Source organism: Ambystoma mexicanum, chromosome 1q, assembly GCF_040938575.1.
Source record: "Ambystoma mexicanum isolate Mex_15411 chromosome 1q, UKY_AmexF1_1, whole genome shotgun sequence".
In the NCBI taxonomy this organism is placed as follows: domain Eukaryota; kingdom Metazoa; phylum Chordata; class Amphibia; order Caudata; family Ambystomatidae; genus Ambystoma; species Ambystoma mexicanum.
In genome coordinates this window covers 697,107,716-697,125,897 of record NC_090922.1, presented here as the reverse complement: position 1 = coordinate 697,125,897, position 18,182 = coordinate 697,107,716, and the positions used below count along the sequence as shown (strand labels likewise).

At 48.1% G+C, this 18,182-nt stretch overlaps 1 protein-coding gene across 3 annotated transcripts in view; it reads right to left on the bottom strand.

The window, feature by feature from the left end:
- FIRRM (FIGNL1 interacting regulator of recombination and mitosis) overlaps positions 1–18,182 on the bottom strand; it is a 1,502,596-nt gene that overhangs the window by 1,282,060 nt on the left and 202,354 nt on the right. For all 3 annotated transcript variants that reach the window (XM_069641302.1, XM_069641303.1, XM_069641304.1), the window contains exon 5: positions 1,253–1,393. In XM_069641302.1, the coding sequence (XP_069497403.1) occupies positions 1,253–1,393 (141 nt within the window). The remainder of the gene's footprint in view (positions 1–1,252; positions 1,394–18,182) is intronic.

Below are 18,182 nucleotides of genomic sequence, written 5' to 3'. Positions count from 1 at the left end.
GATGTTGACGTTTTGCACTGCATCCTCGTGCTACAGAAGCCAAAGAGTGTGCTAAGCTCTAGTAGGCCCTTTTATTATGACAGACTCGACTAGGACAGCATTATTATTTGATGGTTGTAGCTTGCTCCCATCTTTAGATTTAGGATTAGATAGGTAATTTTTATAACCCAATTGAATTTCAATAAACACTCTTGTACTGTGATCACTTGTGTCCATCTTACTGTTTGATACCATGCCTTCCTTACATCATCATACCATAGCAAACTAAAAAATGGCTCGGCAGGTTTGGTTTCATTTGGTTGCTGGATCAATCAGTACCGCACTACTTTCACAAACTGCCTTTGACTCACTACAGATTCTTTCCTGCGCACACTTTGCAAACCTATGACTCGTACTGGGTTGTATTTTCCTACTCGCCGTCAGCATACTTTCCCACCTTTAGCTCCTTTACAGCAATTGGCCATCCCATGTCCATTCCAGAGTCATGGTACTCACTGCTTGCTTTCTCCTTACTGCATGCCTTCAGTATTAATGCATCCTGGCGTTCCCTCGCCAGCCTTCCTGACTGCCTCTTTGATTCCTTAATGATTGTGTCTCCATGCACTTTCAGGCGACAGTCAAACCCATTTGTTGTATCTGCCCCTAGTAAGCCAGGAAAGGCAAGTTCCACTTCCCTCACTGTTGTCAAGCTTCTTCACAAAAACAGATAGTGTTTATTTCTCTGGAAGTTCACACATCACATACTGGCTCCCCCAAAATTACAAATGTCTGTGACAAGTACTGTACACAAAAACGTATTAAGTATTCTACTTGAAGTATTTTTCAATTTAAAACCTGTTTGTAAATACAAAGTATGTACTTTTGAAAAGATTATTTTAGGACGCACTTCTAATCATTTTAGAGATGTGTGTCACAAGAAAGGTAATAGTGCTCCTGCATATTTTGTTATATGGCACTTACGACTCGTGTTGTATCCAAGAGAGAAGATTAAGCAATCACCACCAGAAATGTATTTATTTAAAGTGCTACTTTCAACTAGATACCATTAATCGTATTTACAGTAGTGAGACCAGCTCTTAATAGTTATTGAGAAGACCACCCGCACATTTTTTAAATGCAACAAACATTTTGTGATGAAGAAATGGTGCTGAATAGGCTGCGAATATACAATGTTCATCATCAACATAAAACTATATACTTCATTTAGTTTTTCTCATATTGCCAATAGAAGAATCACTCCCTTGTTACCTACCCGGCAATGAGTGAATGTGCTACGAAGTACTTGAAGAACAGAAGCTGGCAAACTTTGGATGGTATCCAAGGCTACGGCTTCATCCAAATTGCAGACATGATGCACACACGTTGTTAGGGCTTCCAAACCCTGCACCAGAGTCTGGGAAGAAACAAACAATGAGAAATATAATTTCAACCATAACAAAACAGTGTGCACACAATGTAAACAATATCAATTTGCAACATGCATCGTCTTAAATGTAATGCATATTTGCTACCTTCCGCCTATTGATCATCAAGTTCAAAAGGAATCCAAACAAGTTGACAAAACACTTTCAAAAGCACCACGTGCAGTTCTCAAAGTTGAACCTCCCACAAAGGCTTAAAATAAGCATTAACGAAGGCAAAAAATCTGACTTTAATATTGAAATGCTTGTGTGTATAGCACAAATATGTATTTTCTGAATAATTTTCATTAAATTATGTTTGGTAAGAGCATCAATCTTCTTGCTAAAAGTATTACATTGGATTATGGGTATTGCGGCAAACAAGGTGGAGGACTTGGACTAAGGTATGTCAGGTTTAGGATGTTTCATTTAAATAAAAAGAAAAAAACGCCCATCTAAACCTACTGCTATGAGGTAAGTTCTCTGCCTAACAAACTAAAGAGGAAACAGTACTTAGTCCAAATCCTATTAGCCAACTAGCCCCTACCCCTTTACAAGACAAAATTAACAAAAAGAATGGGGGGCGGAGCAATGGCCTCTATATTTGGGCTTCAGCCTTGCCTAATCGTTTGGATCTCTTTTCAATAGGTTTCAATTTGTCAGTTATTCATAACATTGTTCACAACTTTTCTGTAGGTTCTGTATGCCAAGTCTTACTTTGATACGGTTCCCTCTTTTCCAGGAAGAAAGGTTTGCTTAAATCGATAACCCCATTTCCGACTGTTTGACAATATTCCCATTTGATGCTTAATGTCTGGGACCCTCCAGGTTCTCTCTTTCTCCAGTTTGGACTGTCTCTGTTTCTCAAGGCTCCCCAATAGCCTTGGACCCTCTGCTAGGTTTGCTGTAGTTTGGTTTAGGTAGGGTGTCTACTCGCTCAGGTTCGTCAGGCTCCTCTAACCCATGTGGATGTCCCAGCCTCGACTATTAATGTCTCGGTTTCTTAGGAATCTCCGAAGCCCTCAGGTGCTCCAATAGACTTGAGTTTGACCAATTTTGGTAAGGCATCTGCTCGCTCATATTTATCTGGTTCCTATAAACTTTTGTGGCCAGCCTCCATTATCACTGTTAGCACCCTGCAACGCTGCTACCTCTTTGGCTTGGCAGCTAATACACTAATCGTGCAGAGATCGGGTGTCTGGTTTATCTGCTGCGCTCTGGTCTTGGCATTAGTTAGCGGGCCACAGGCCAACCACGGCGTCCGTGTGGTCGAGCTACCAGACGAGAGAGACACTTTACCGTCACCGTCTCCTCCGCCTTCTTGATCCAGCCTTCTTTGCCCCTCAGCACAGCAGAGCTCTGCCGTCTTGCAAGTATTTTGTTCGCTCTCCAAACTACCGCTGGCTCCATGGTCTAGCGTGGCTCTGCCCCTCCAGGACGTCTTCCTGTCAGACTCTCCTCTGTGTAGGATTCACTCTCCTCCATTCAAGGTTCCTCATGGTTTTATGTACGTCATCACAAACAAAAGGAGTGCGTCTTTCTTCTTTGACTGTGGCATTCAGGCAGAGGCCATCATTACATGAAGTAAAAGAGATTGAAGAAATGTCACTACTCAGTAAATCCAAAGCAGCGTTAACAGTCTTTGCGATTCCCATATAGGCAGATATTGCATTCTGGCCAGGGAGTTCCTTGCAGCAATGTGACTCCTTGTCCCCAAGAGGACAGCCACTTCCAGTGAGGACCCACCCGCCCTGACCCCTAGGGAGGGTGTTGCTGAGCGGGCTCACCTCCTTAGCCTCAAAGGGGGTGGCTAGCCCTGGAGAGAAATAGCTAGCCCTGGAGAGAAATAGCCCAGATTCGTCAAAGTATGTATGTAGCATGCATACCCTGGTTGCTCAAATTTGTTTCCCTTCAGGAGAAAGACAACTGCGTGAGTTGACCAGGGGAAGGTGTCTTGTAACTGATCATTATGGTAACCCACAGATTCGGGGGCCATCTGCCATGGGTTCCTGGACAATACGTCAGGGCTTGAAGTGTTGGAGAATGGAGTAACGGGGCATTGGGCCGTGCAGCAAGAGCTGGCATTGCTAACTGTGATCTGGCCTCTGTGCTAGACAGACCAGTTTTTAGCATTCTTGCAAATGTTTTATTGAAATAACTAGTGGACATTTTCAGAGTGTAAATATATTATGTGGTGTAATTTATGTTAATAGAAAAGAAAATGTTGCAAAGGATCTTGCGCCTTTTACATGGAGGAGTAACCTCAAACAAAATCTCACAGAATCCGTTGAAAGTTCAACATAGTACATACGGCCAATTGTATCTGCGCCTCATTGTCTTGGATTCCACTTACGGGTTTTGGACTCAAATATATAATGTTGAGGGATGTGGGAGTGATACAATTTACGTGCAGCATGATTCGAAGTAGACATGAGATCATAAAATAGAGTAAATTCAATCAAATAAAATTTTAAACGTACCTGAAGAATATTACGAATATAATACATACCAAGAAATATTACAATGAATAATTACATATTTTGTTACAGAAATAGTGCTTAATCAAATTAATATTTGATATTACTGAGATGAGTAGGATGAGTCCCGCAATGATTTTCACTCTCTCTGCTCTCTCGCATCACTGGGATGAGTAGGATCACTCTTGTGATGAGTCGCACTCTCTGTTCTTTCTTGTATCACTGGGACAAGTAGGATAAGTGCCGTGATGGGTTTCACTCACGCCATTCTTTCTTGTATTACTGGGACGAGTAGGATGAGTCCCGTGATGGGTTTCACACACTCGGTTATTCCTCCTATCATTGGGGCGAGTAGGATGCTGGTACTCATCATATCAGTGTTCCCTCCCGGGTCTTCCGCCGTCCCATTTACCTTCTTTCCTCACAGTTTGGCATCACCGGGCCTGCATGCAGGATAGGGACCTCTCTTTGTTTGGTCAGGATGGCTTCTGCTTTCCCACTGAATCTCTGCTTCTTGTCCACAGCGCCAGCGTTACAGCGGTCTCAGCGTCGTTGCCAGTCTGCACAGCCCACCTCTCACGGTTCACACCACCACTCATGACTGTCTCTCTCCGCTAGGGCTTTCTTCCCTACTCTCCTATGCCTTCAACTCTTGTTGCTTCTCATGTACACCAGCTGGTTGCTTCCTCCCCGCGGAGGATCTCCCCTTCGGTCAGCTTCTGATTTGAAACTCCTGGGTTTCATCTCGGACAGTGGTCCTTCTTTCCTTTTTAAGACACATTGCTGCCCCCCCCCAGCGGAGCATCATAGTCTGGTTTCACTTACAGTAGAGCACTCTCGGTTACTAATTTCTCCTCGTCACAGTATTGCTGGTTTATAACCACCAAGTGATCAGTATTACTCGCTCATTCTTCTTCTTCACGGTAGTTTTACTTTTACCAGATATTTCTTCAGGTGGGACCTTGATTCTTATGGCACAATAATACAGTGGCTTGGTGTGCTGGGTCTTTCTGAAGGATTGATGCTACTATTGGTCCAAGAGGGATTTAGGGAGTTCATCTGCGGAATGGGAGTCCTTGTCCCCCGTAGGGGAGCCTCTATCTGTGCAGTCCTACTTGCCGCCACCCTTAGGGGAATATTGCATAGCGGGCCCACCTCCATAGGCTCACAAGGAAAGGCTCCCCCACTGGGGAGAAGTGACTGAATCCCACGATTCCTCACACCTCTTACTTTACAGTGATTTCCAATACAAGAAAACATTTTTATAGTGCTGTCTTTCTTGCAGGTTGAAGGTTGGCAGTTTATCAAACTATCATGGTGGAGATGGAAAATGTACTTACACCTAATCTGTGTGTGTCATCATTAGTATCTTCATTGAATTCATAAACACTGAATCTCTCTGCACTGGGGCAAGACCTAGGGCTCTTTAATATAGAGAAAAAAAACACTGTAAAAATATATCAAAATAATTTCAAGTAGTAACGCTTCAAATCCAACAGCAGGGCAGCTACAAATGATCCCTCTTATTTATGAAGAGGGATAGGCAACTGCAATTAATCAACTTTAATTGCTATTGCTGCAAGGAGGGAAAGGAAGCCATCCATGGGCTAACTACTCACTGTTTGACCTCAGGGTGCGCATCGCCTTTTGTAGTGAGAAATTAGGTGCCAAGCTATGGATGAAAGAGATTCTTACTTATACTTCATAGACACAGTGCTTTAAAACATTCAAACTAGAGTACTATCAACATAATGTTGTAATTTTCTGTCAAGTAAGACTTGGACGGCTCAGAAGTTATTACATTCTTGTGCGACCAGGCTCCTATCTGTGGAAACTCTCAGTGCTGCAGTTTAAGGCTTATTTCAGTGTACTGAACACTCTCCAAGCGGTGGGCTATCATGCAAATGTTGTGAGCAGAGGCCCATTCCTACATTGTGAACTCAGATTATGTTCAGGGGTCTGTCTTTCCCTGAGATGTATTCTTTAAAACATGTTCCTCTCTATCAGATTAACAATCTGGTACAGGACTGCAAGGTGGAAAGACAGTAGGAATACTCTGACAGCCCTGACTACCTACACATCTATGGGAATGTGCTGGTCTGCAAGATCAGTGCACCTTTGCAATCATGGCTTGCAAATATGCTCCTCATGAGAGGCACGTCTGTCAGCACTGCAAAGACTACTTGAAGGGATGTGTCAAGTGAGCACAATGCCCCGATCCACCTATATTGGCAACACTGGTTAAGCAATTTGAATCACAGATATTTACGAAAAATAACACTGGACCAAACAATAAAAAGACTAAGGGATATGCCCTATTTAATCTGAATTGGTTCCTTGAAGTGAATTGTGCCTCCAGACTCTGTCCAGTTGGCTATACGAGGAATGGATCGGGCCCCTTCTTCACACGAGTGTCAAGAAAAAAATCTATTTCACTGATGTGTTTCAGGTGCATTGACATGGAAGAAGCGCAGGTATCAAAGTTGTGCACCAAATACCACACACATAGTTGATGAGGTCCAACATTGATTTGATGCCTGCAAATAGGAGATAAACCCGGCTTTACACAGAATAGTGTTAGTAATTTGTGTAAACTGGAGAAACCAAGAAACAGCATTGGAGAACCTACGGATTCAAGTGTCTTCAGTCCGTGAGGGGGAAAATGGAAGAGACATATTGGCGTGGGCAAAGCCTTTATTCATCAATTAAAGTACTGACTGTTGCATAGCTCCAACAAAGGTTTTTTCTGGCAGGTTCTATAAAAAATGTTTCTGGACAGTAGATTCAGAGCATGCATTGTCCATCATTGTCAAGATACAATCCCAATAAAAACTTAAGATCATCCAACGTGACGGTGCTGGTTAGCCGCATGCAAACCAAACACCTTAATGACCTAGGCAAATTCTTTCCCAACGAGGCGCTCAGCTATGGAACGCTCTCTCCTTGAACCTACGTCCAGAATCTAACTTTAAGCCCTTCTGTAAAACACAGAATACCTTTCTTTTCAGCCAAATTTAAGGGTTTAGTACCACCTAACATTTAACTGCACCAGTCCTGTCTTTTCATTTGTCGCATGGTGTAAGTGTGCGCCCACCTGCCTGTGGGTCCCCACCGCTATATAAATGAATTTTAAAAAAAGAGAAAAAAAAAAAGTATCATCCAGACAGCAGCAGAGCAATACAAAAAAGGTTTCTGGACAAAGCCGAAGGGTGGGCAGATTTCAAAGATGAAGCACTGTTTGACTCTACACCGAAAAGCACTCCCTCTCACCAGGCGTTTTTGGCTCTAAACTGAATTTTGATGCTAAAATTCAAAAATCTTTGATGCTTTTGGCTGGACAATCTTAGAAGCGAAGTTCAGGTAGGGGCCAAGGTGCAGGCGATTTATTACTTACGGCAAGCCCTCCAGTTTGTTCCTAGTGACAATTGTGCAGTAGTAGTGGTAGGAGCCCTAGTGAACTTGCATCTACATTATTGCAATAGCCTTCTTTCAAGTATCTCGCTTAAACAACGTCAGTGGTTACAGACAGCACAAAACGCTGCAGTCATTCTCCCATTTCAGCACTGCGCTGCGCACTCCACTGGCCGTTGGGGACAGAATTGATTTTAAAGTCCTATGTTTGATATATAAATGTCTGAACAACCTTGCTCCATCATAATTCGTGGACAAAAATTGGCAGATATCAACCTACTAGGACGCTAAGGTCAGGGGACAAATTGTTATTGACCATTCCAGCCTCTTCCTGTGTTTTTAGGGGAGATTGTAGATTTGCAGTATATGAACCCAGACTGTGGAATAGCCTACCTCTGGAGATAAGGGCTCTAGAATCCTTCCATTAGTTCTGCAAAGCCCTCAAAATAGATCTACTTAAATAAAGAGATTGTCAGTAATAATGGAGCCGAATGTTGCCTGGCCTTTCTAGTTGAGCTGCCTTACCCTTCCCCTGGATATTCCAATATCCAACTATTTGCCACCTTCCTGACCAGATTCATGAATGCCTCCCTTAAAGAAAGCTTAGACACAGATGCTCTCAAGGTAGTAACGGTCACTCCCCTAGTAAAGAAGTCAAACTTAGATCCAAGAGAAGCCAATAGTCTCCGACCGATTACGAACTGTAACTTCTTGCTAAAGGTCTTTGACAAAGTGGCAACTTAACATCCTACACAACAGGCAATCAGGTTTTTGGTCCTTGTATAGTACTGAGACAGCCCTTGTGGACCTGCAGTCCCACATGTTGAGAATTGCGGATGAGGGTAAAGCTGGGCTGTTGATCTATTGGCCCCGTCAGCGGCTTTTGATTTAGTGGACTATGACAGTCTTTTGCATTCCTTACATCATCTCAGACATTGCTCTAAAGAGGCGGTCCGTTGGTTCCACTCTTTCTTATCAAACCGGGAGTCCGGAATCCGATGGGGCCCAGCTTCTTCCCCTCTGGCACCCACGCTGTGCAGCGTGACCCAGGAGGCATGCCTGTCACCCGTTTTGTTCAATTTATATATCAGGTCGTTTTACTCGCTCCTCGATGAGCTGGGGGTAATCTTCACGAACTATGCTGATGACTCAGCTGGTCTTGGAACTGAGTGATGATTACTCGGTGGACTCAGCTGCTTTGGCTCATATATATATGAAAGAATAGAAGCATGGATGTCCAATAACAGAGCTCCTCATATTTGGATCCCGACAGGCCTGGGCTAAATTAAGCAAACAGCACCAAAAGCTTCTGAGTCGGAAAGAGCAACATTCTAGTGCAAGACAAAGTCAAAACTCTAGGCGTCCGGGGGGCGCTCGAGAGCCCGAGCAAGATGGCTGTGGGCTGACGTTCCTGCCAACGATAGCATGAAGCGTTAAGGCAGATCCTTACAAAACACGTTAACCGACTAAGTATGGAGGAACCGACTAAGTACGGAGGAATTATCAATCCGCAATGCTCAGTGATATTGTCGAAACTAAAAGGAAAACCGCACGGAAGAACCAACAGCGTTAGCAGGCGGCTCGCAACTGAACCCTCGCAGGCAGCAAAACCCACCAAAAGCACAGGCACCTGAGGGCGCGGAGCGATCCCTACACACAGGCGCTGGCAAAGCTAGATTCGCCCACAACGGCGGTGAGGGACCAGCAGCAGAAACCAGATCCACAACATGCAGGAGGCGATTGGGGCTGCCCGCTGCAAACGGCGGGTAAGGAACCAGACCCAGGTGCCGTGAATGGAGCAAGGGGCACCCACACCCGCACCAACGCGGGCCCAGGAAGCTGCAAAGCTGACAACGTGGTGAAGAACTCTAAGGTATGCTCTCCATCGAGGGACACAGATGGAAACGATATGGAGGGAAACTGTGCCAGCGAACAGCAAATCCAGGACAGTAAGAGCAGAAAGTATCCACGTCCCGAGACCCGACAGAGAAGCAGGACCGCAGCGAGAGGCTACGATCTCCCCCAAGGTGAGGACTGTAAAGAGTGGCTAATCACTGCGTGTGAAGTGCGCCCCCGGGAGGGAGAAGACTCCAGCTACCGCCGGCACAGATTCCCCGACCCGAACGGGCAGAGCACTCCAGGCATGTCCCCACAAGTAAGTGACTGGCGCAGCAGGAGCAACCAGCATTTGCAGGCATCACTGCTGGGACAAAAGCAAGGCCTTGCAACACCCCCTTGAACGCAAGGGTTGATCATATGCAGACACCAGACAAGTGGGCTGAACATGGGGAATCTAAGGGGCCCCACACAAGGAACGTATAAGGCGCCTGGCAACGCCTAATACTTACCAAGGCGCAATACCCCCGGGATAGCACGGAGGTCCCTCCTCCCCCGGATAGCTCAGTGACTACCGTGGGACCAGGCACAGGCAGGAGGGGGGACACAAAGACAGTGCACAAAGAACGTCCAAGCACACTGATAGTGCGCACATTCTCAGGCGCTAACGTGTCCACCAGCATAGGCAGACTCTAAACAGAGCGCAACTAACCCATACTGGAGGGGCCAGCTGCACAAGCCGCAGGGGAATCCCGCACACTGCGTTCCCCGGAGGAAGACCATCCAGGCCCACCATCGATTTTGCACAAACCAGCCTGACTGGAGAGACATCAGTGCACAAATTAATAGAATAAGAAAGAAGCCCCCCGCCACCTAAGGAAGAGCGAAGGCTTGCACGGAAGGGACAGCAGAGGTGGCATGCAACAGAGTGATCACGCCCCTGGTCTGGAGAACGCCCCCATCACCACGCAACTTGGTTTACCAAGAAGATCCAATAGAAATATAACAGAAATGGATGTCCAAACGCAGCTCCAGACTACACTGGCAGAAATTAGAATAATTGGCCAGCGTACCGAGGAAGCAAATACAACAGTTCTGGACATAAAACGGGACCTGCAGGATGTGCAGACACGCCTTGCTGCTCAGACAGAGGATAATGGATAAAAACCAACGCAGCATTTTAGATGCCCACATCACAGCCTCCGGAATTGCAAGCGCAATAGCCACACTCTCCCCCAGTAAAGCATCCGGCCCTGAGCATGAGTAACAAGCTCACACCCAGACTAGAAGAGGTAATTGGAGAGGCGGTGACACATGGTCGACTTCCACAATCAATGCTCACCGCAAATATAGTCTTCCATAAGGGCGGGAGAGACCCGGCCGATTTCATTGATAAACGCAGATGAACTAGTTACTTACCAACTGGCAACGCTCTTTCGATTGGATGTTCCTCCAACGTATTCCACATCTTTGACATGTAATGTCCACAGCTGTGTACTTTGGAAACTTTTTCGGCAGAGGGCGTCCTGCGTCGATGGTGTTGGGTCGATGTCCCTCGAAGGCCTCCGTTGGGGGCGACGTCACTGGATGTTATAAATAGGACGCACGGCGCCCATAGCCTCAGTTTATGTTTTTCCCCCATAACGTGTGGCACCAATCCAATGCCTGTGACTGCACATATCCTTGCGCAAACGTAAGCTGCAATCGCATGGGAAATTCTCCAGAGGGGCAGGCTGGGAGGGTGATGTGGAATACGTTGGAGGAACATCCAATCGAAAGAACGTTACCAGTTGGTAAGTAACTTGTTCTTCAAATGGATTGTGTCCTCCAACGTATTCCACATCTTTGACAGACTCCCAAAGCAGTACCAGAAAATGGAGGAGGGAATAGAATTTAGAGTAAACAATCAGATGGCGGAATAAAGAACCACCTTACCAAAGGCCATATCTTGACCATGGATGGTATCCAGGGAATAATGTTTAACAAAGGTGTGGATAGAAGCCGAAGTGGCTGCATCCCAAATATTCCTAATAGGAACTCCCCGTTATAGGGCTGTGGAAGTAGCCACGCCCCTAGTGGAATGAGCTTACAACCCTTCAGGAGGGTCCTTACCCACCAATCATTAACATTCAGTAATAGTGAGCATTATCCACCTGGACAAGGTCTGTTTGGCAACAGCCTGGCCCATTCGGTGTCCAGCATATCCCACAAAAAGCTGATCGTCCACTCTGACCATGGACATCCTACGAATATAAAAGCTTAGAGCCCTCCTAGGATCCAACCTATGGAGTCGCTCCTCTTCCTTACCAGGATGAGGAGGAGGATAGAAAGAAGGAAGAACCATTTTCTGGCTCAAATGAAATTCAGAAACTACCTTAGGTAGAAAGGAAGGACATACCCATGGTACAACCCTGTCCTTGTGGAACACAGTAAAGGGAGGGTGAGGTGAAGGTGCCTGCAATTCACTCACTCTGTGAGCGGAGGTAACCGCAACCAAGAACACGGTCTTGAAGGACAATAATCTCAAAGGACAAGAGTGCAAAGGTTCAAACGGAGCACCCATTAGAAATTAAAAAAACAAATTCAAATCCCAAACTGGCACCTGGAAAGGGGACGGCGGGAACACATTAGTCAGTCCTTTAAGAAATTGAGAAATCAAAGGAATCTTAAAGTAAAGCATTCTTCAGACGAGTGCTTAAATATAGACAGCGCTGCCAGGTAACCTTTAATGGTACCTACTTGAAGGCCCCTGTGGGCCAAAGAAAGAAAGAAAGACAAAACCATAGGAATGGAACACTGAGAAGGATTAACATTTTGTCCTTTGCACCAGTTGGAAAACGTACGCCAGCAGCAACGCTACAGGGATTTTGTCGCTGGGCTTCTGGCCGAAAGCAACACCTCCATCACATCATCCGGGAGGTCCCAAATATCTCAACCTTTCAGATACCAAGCGTGAAGGTTGAGAGTCCTGACCTCTGGATGGAGAACCTGACCGCCCCTCTCTCGAGAGCAGATGCTCTCGGTAGGGAAGACGGCGTGGAGGGCAGATGGACATTTCCAGAAGGTCCGGGTACCACGCTCTCCTAGCCCAATCCAGAGCAATGAGGATCATGTGGGATCCGAACCTCCGTAACCTCCGTAACGCCTGAGGAATGACGGGGACTGGAGGAAACGCGTACAGCAGTGGAAATGGCCAATCCACTACGAACACGTCTCCTAAGGATCCTCTCGGAGGAAATTCCCTTTAGCAGAATCTCTCGCACTTCCGGTTGGTACTGGTGGCGAAGCGATCCACTTGTGGGTTTCCTTAAAGGGCGAAGATCTCCAGAAGGACTTCCTGAGCTAACTCCCACTAGTGAGAGACTGTGCTCTGCCTGCTCAGAGCGTCCGCCGCCACATTTTCGTCTCCAGCCAGATGAACTGCCGAGAGTGAAATTCCCTGCTGGATGGCCCAGAACCAGAGCTGCATTGCCTCTCTGCACAACGGGAGTGACACCTACCCCCCCTTTTTTGTTGAGGTAATGCATGGCCACAATGTTGTGTCATGATAGGCCACTCTTCCCCTGCACAAACGGCAGAAAAGCCTTCAGGGCTAGCCTGATGGCCCTCAGCTCTAACAGGTTGATGTGGAGTTTGGACTCTGACAGAGACCAACGACCGCTGGCGGTCAAGTCGTCTGCATGAGCACCCTATCCTGTGAGGGAAGCATCTGTCACTACAGTCACCTCCGGCGATGGTTGCCAAAACGGCTCCCCCTTCATCAGGTTCCCTTCGTTGGCCCACCACAGGAGATTCTGGGAGACCGAGAGTGGAATCTGAACGGGATCCGACATCTTGCCTGAGAACTGCGACCACTGCATCTTGAGGACCCATTGCAGGGATCTCATCCTCAGCCTGGCCTCTGGCACCAGAAGAATGCAGGAAGCCATGAGGCCGAGCAACCTGAAGAATTTGAAAACCGGGAGACTCCGGGCATGTTGAAACTTGTCCACCATCTGCACATGTCAAGATTCCTGCCCCTCATGTCCCCAGCCCTCCAAGATGTCAGGCTGGAGCCAGGCCACAATCACCTACATGGCCCTCAAGGGTGTTATGCTCACCTGGCTCCCACAGGGGCGTCAGTCGGACCCGGACAGCTGCGGTCTCCACCCACATGATGCGTAGTGCAGCGATGACTGACTGGATCTGCCCTCCTTATCTTGTCTGCTTAACCCATAGAAATATTCTCCTGCAAGTGGAGAGATGGATTTAGCCACTTGTGGATTCAAGTGATGGCACCCCCACAGTCCTCCCCAACTAATCACCTCCGAAATGCCCTCACAGCAATCTCACCTTATATTCTTGAAAGATGAGCTCTCCATCCTGCGTGGATTTGCAGGGGTGCATCGATTCCAGTTACTTCACTGGTTTGAAGACTCAGGAGAGTTCCGGAGAGTACTGACTCTGAGGTTCCTGGTGAGGACCAGTAAGTATTAAGTTCATAGAGTTGAATTTGTCAGATGTTCACTCTTGTTTCCCCCTTCCTTTCTTGTCTTGCAGCTGGCTCGTGAAAAGATGCTCTTGTGGCAGCTGGTGGCGCTCAGGTAAGAGTCTGTATTACCCAGCGCTCTCCGGTAAATGGTGCACGAGGAAAACGTGTTGTTTTGTCTCCCTTTACAGATGCGGCACGTGAAAATATGGAGAGTCACAAAAGGATGCCTCCGGTGGTAAATCAGGTAAGTCTATGGTGGTAAGAATTATATTTGTTGGTTCCCTTGGCTCACCTTGTGGTTTTCTTTTGTCTCCTAGGTGCCGAAGTTCGGCGAAGAAATGATAGGGGCAGAGCCGACCCGAAGGATGCTGTGAAGACTGGTGAGTATGGCTCGCCGCTGCAGCTGGAGGTGCGGCGCGTGTAGAAATGATGTTCTTTACAGGTCCGGAGACAAGATGGAGCCAGAATCAGGTGTGGAATAGAAATAAGTTTGTTTTCTAACCTTGTCCCTTACTTTCCTCTTTGTTTTAGGAGCTCCGGATTCGAGGCGGGCGTGGCAGAAGACTGGATGCAGGCTGCAGGCACGGTGAGTGTTACGCTGCTGGATGCAGAATAACGCGAAGCGCGTGTTGCTGGTCGGGTGTGGTTTAAATAGCCTCAAATGTAGTCCCAGGTAAGAAGTCCCTAGAATCAACACCTGAGTAAAAAAATAGTCCCTGTAGAAAAATAGTCCCTTTCAGGCTTCATGTTGGATTGGAGTAATTTGCAGCATGGTCTGCCTGAGGTATGTAATGACTACGAGCCTGGCGCCTTAGGCGCCAGGACTGATTCCTACTATGAACCTGACACCTAAGGCGCCAGGACTGAACCCAGATAGCAGCCCCGGGTAGGGGCTGCTGAGGTTTTACTAAATGTCTAGATGCCTGCTCCCAGGGCTGATGGGCTTGGTCCGGATGCCTGGGGGTAGGCATCACGACAAAGGGCCTCTCCATCCCTCCAAAGACCCACTTGGAGTCAGACTTGGCGCTTGTGGCACCAGACTCACTCACTCACTCCCATAGGATAACATTGGGGATTGGACTTGTAGTGCATTGATGGGGACAAGATGGATGCCCCTACATATTTCGGTTCCCAGAACTGCATGTGCGGTCTAGTCTTTTGGGTGTGGTTCAGCCCAGAGACACCTGGGATACCCAGAGACCATTTAAGCCACACCCAGGCTGAGAAACATGCTTTGCGTTTTCTGCACCTGCAGCTTGACACTCATCGTGTTCGGAATGGAACTCCAGTAGGCCTGCATCTTTCTTCTGCGCTCAGCTCCTGCAAGAACAAGAACACCGTTAGGAACAGCCTTACCTTGCGGCGCTTCTGCCCATCATTCATCGCTCCTTCTGTTCTGCGGGCATCTTCGGGGGTTTCATTACCATCCCGGCACGCCGCTTCCTAAGGAAAAGGGAAAAGAACAGAAAAAGCATTCTGCAAATCTTCGCTTATTTTTAAATACTGTACGAGCTTCAAGCGCTTACCTGAATCCCAGCCGCTCTGGGGGAACTTTGTCTCTGGAACTTCTCATCCATCTGCAAGAGGGAAAAGACAACCAGGTTAGCGTGGAAACATCTAGAGGCGCTGCATACCGCGCTTACCCACAACATTTGTTCTTCATAACCGGCATCCACGCTGAAAACGTTGCGGCACCGAAAATACAAAGAAAAAGAACTCAGTTCAATACAAATACGAAAGGGGTGCATCGGGCATCGAGCTCTCACTCACCATCAGCGTTACTCATCTCAGCAGCACGTCGCCATCCCCGGACGCCGACCATCATCTAAGGAAGGAAAGGAACAAAGTTCGAGAACTGTTCGGAAGACTCATTATACTTACCTGGCGGACACAACGCGCCCCTGCGCTGAAAGCAGGACGGAGAGCACACTATCCAAGAAAACAAGGTGAGCTGTGGATCAAAGGGAAGGGTTGGACCCCAGGGAAGAAGGGGTTCAAGCACACAGACAATAGGGAGTTAAACTCTACCAATCCTGTGTTTCAGGCCCAGTCTCCAGTCGAATAGCCTCCAGGGAAGGGTTGGAGGTCGTAAGAGGTCAGAACAGGCTGAGTAACGTCCCCGTGGATACCAGGTGAGCGTTACAGCACATTGTGATGAGCCCTCGCCTTGGGAGGCGAGCACTTCCCCAAGGACGTGTCCAACACAGCCCCGATGTACCGGAGCTGTTGGGAAGGTGTCAGATAAGACTTCTTGAAATTGAGGGAGAAGCCCAACCTCTGGAGGGAGCGGAGGGTAAGACTGAGGTAATCCAATGCTTGCTCGGGAGAATGCGCACTGATCAGCCAGTCGTCCAGGTAGGGGTACACGTGAATCCCCACCTTGCCCGAGATACGCTGCCACCACCACCACCATTAGCTTGGTGAAGACCCTCGGGCGGAGGTCACTCGAATGGCAGGACCCAAAACTGAAAGTGCGAATCGCCAGCCGGAAACCTCAGGTGCTTTCTGTGCTTGGGATGAATCGGCACATGAAAGTAAGCATCCTGTAGGCCCAGGGACACCAACCAATCCCGAAGTTGAAGGGCGTGGAGGACTCGGGAAAGAGTGACCATCTTGAACTTGTCCTTCCTGAGAAGTTTGTTCAACCAACGCAAGTCCAGGATGGGTCTCAATCCCCAGTCTTTCTATGGAATCAAAAAATAAGGGGAATACCATCCCTTGTTCTTCTCCGCTACAGACACCAGTTCTATAGCGCCTTTCTCTAGCAGGGTCCAGATTTCCTGCACAAGGAGCGGATCCGGAAGCTTCAAAGAGATTCCCCGGTGGATTGTCGTGAGGCCACTTTAGAAAGGGAAGGCAGTAGCCGTGGGCGGTTTTATCCAGCACCCACGCATCCGAAGTAATGGCTCGCCACTCTTCGAGTTGCTGAGACAGTCTGCCCCCAAATGGCGAACCATGGGGCATGGCCTCATGACTGTTTCGGAGCGGCTGCAGAAGGGCCTGAAGGCTAAGAGGCAGCTGCCTGAGCGGCTTTGGCACCTCTATTTCCCCAACCACCACGGGTAACTTTACTCTGACCCCTTTGACTGGAGGCCCCTCTCATTCTACCAAAGGAGGAGTAGTAACGAAAAGGACCTCCCCTCCATTGCGGTCCCCTAGGCCGAAAAGGCGGAGGTTGACGCACAGCAGTGCTCAAAGATTTAGCAGCAGCTTTTGAGGTCTGCAACCTCTCAAGGCTCTCGTCAGCCTTGCTGCCAAACAAATGCGTGCGATCAAAGGGCATCTTCAAAAGACAGCTTTGCACATCCGGAGCAAAACCCGACTTCCGCAACCACGCAAATCCGCGTATAACGGTGCTCACAGCCATGGACTGGCTAACACGGTCATCCGTGTCCAAACCAGACTGAAGGGATTCACACATGCATCCTTGCCATCTTGCACGAGAGCAAGGAACCCATCCCTTTCCTCCCCTTTGGGAATGTGCTCAGCCGCTAGAGAAACACAATTCCACAGAGTGTGCGAAAACCTTGCCAAGGCACAAGTGGAGTTGGCAGACTTCAACGCCATGCTTCCCGCAGAAAACACGTTGCGTGCCCAACCGTCGAAGCGTTTGTCCTCCCCATCAGGAGGGATGGTAGGGTACGGCGCCTGCCTCGAGGTGGCCGCAGCCACCTGAACCACCAAACTCTCGGGAGTGGGGTGAGACGAAAGGTAGCTGGGGTCGCTACCAGAAGGGTAGTAGTTTTTGGTTAACTATTTGTTGACAGCAAGAAGAGATTCCGGTGACTGCCAAGCAGCCGCCACCCTTTTCTGTAATGTCAGATGAAAAGGTAACACCTGGTCAGAGGACGGACCTTGATCTAAAATGTCTGCTAGATAATCTTGCACAAAATCTTCAGGAGGACTGGACCAGCCCAGATACTCTGTGACCCTAGCCATGAATCTCATGTAGGACGAGTCAGCATGAGCCCCAGGCTCATGCCTGCCAAATTCCACTTCCGGAGAAGTGTCCAAACCACTGGCATCATGAAGAGTTTGCCTCGAAACATCCAACTGACTGTCTCCAGAAAAGACAGGAGCCATATCAGGCTCAACAGTGTCCATATCAAAGTCTGACCTTTCCTCCCCCTCATATATGTCATCCAGAGGGAGGGAAAAGCCCTGCCTTGGGACAGAAGAGGGTCTGGAGTCCACCACAGGCCTCACAGACTTATAAGGAGCCTTCCTTGGAGGATCCACAATATCAGGGATCTGAAACGGTAAATTTCAGGCAAAAACCCCCAAAGGCGTCGAGGGCGCCGAAGACTTCGGCGCATAGAGCGCTGCTGGATTCGGCATCAACAAAGGCGCCAATGGTGCCGAGGGCTGGAACGAAGGCAAAGTTTTGACGTCAGTATCCGACGGACACGGCGCCAACAGAGTCGACGTCGATCATGAGCCCTTACCCGGTTTCTGTGGTCTCGCTGGAGACTAGGACCGAGACCTGGAAGCACGTCTCTTGCGACTATCCTGAGTCTTGTCTGAAAGGGACCTCGAAGGTTCCTGATGAGCGTTGCGTCGAGGACCAGAGCCCCAAGGGCTGCAAGC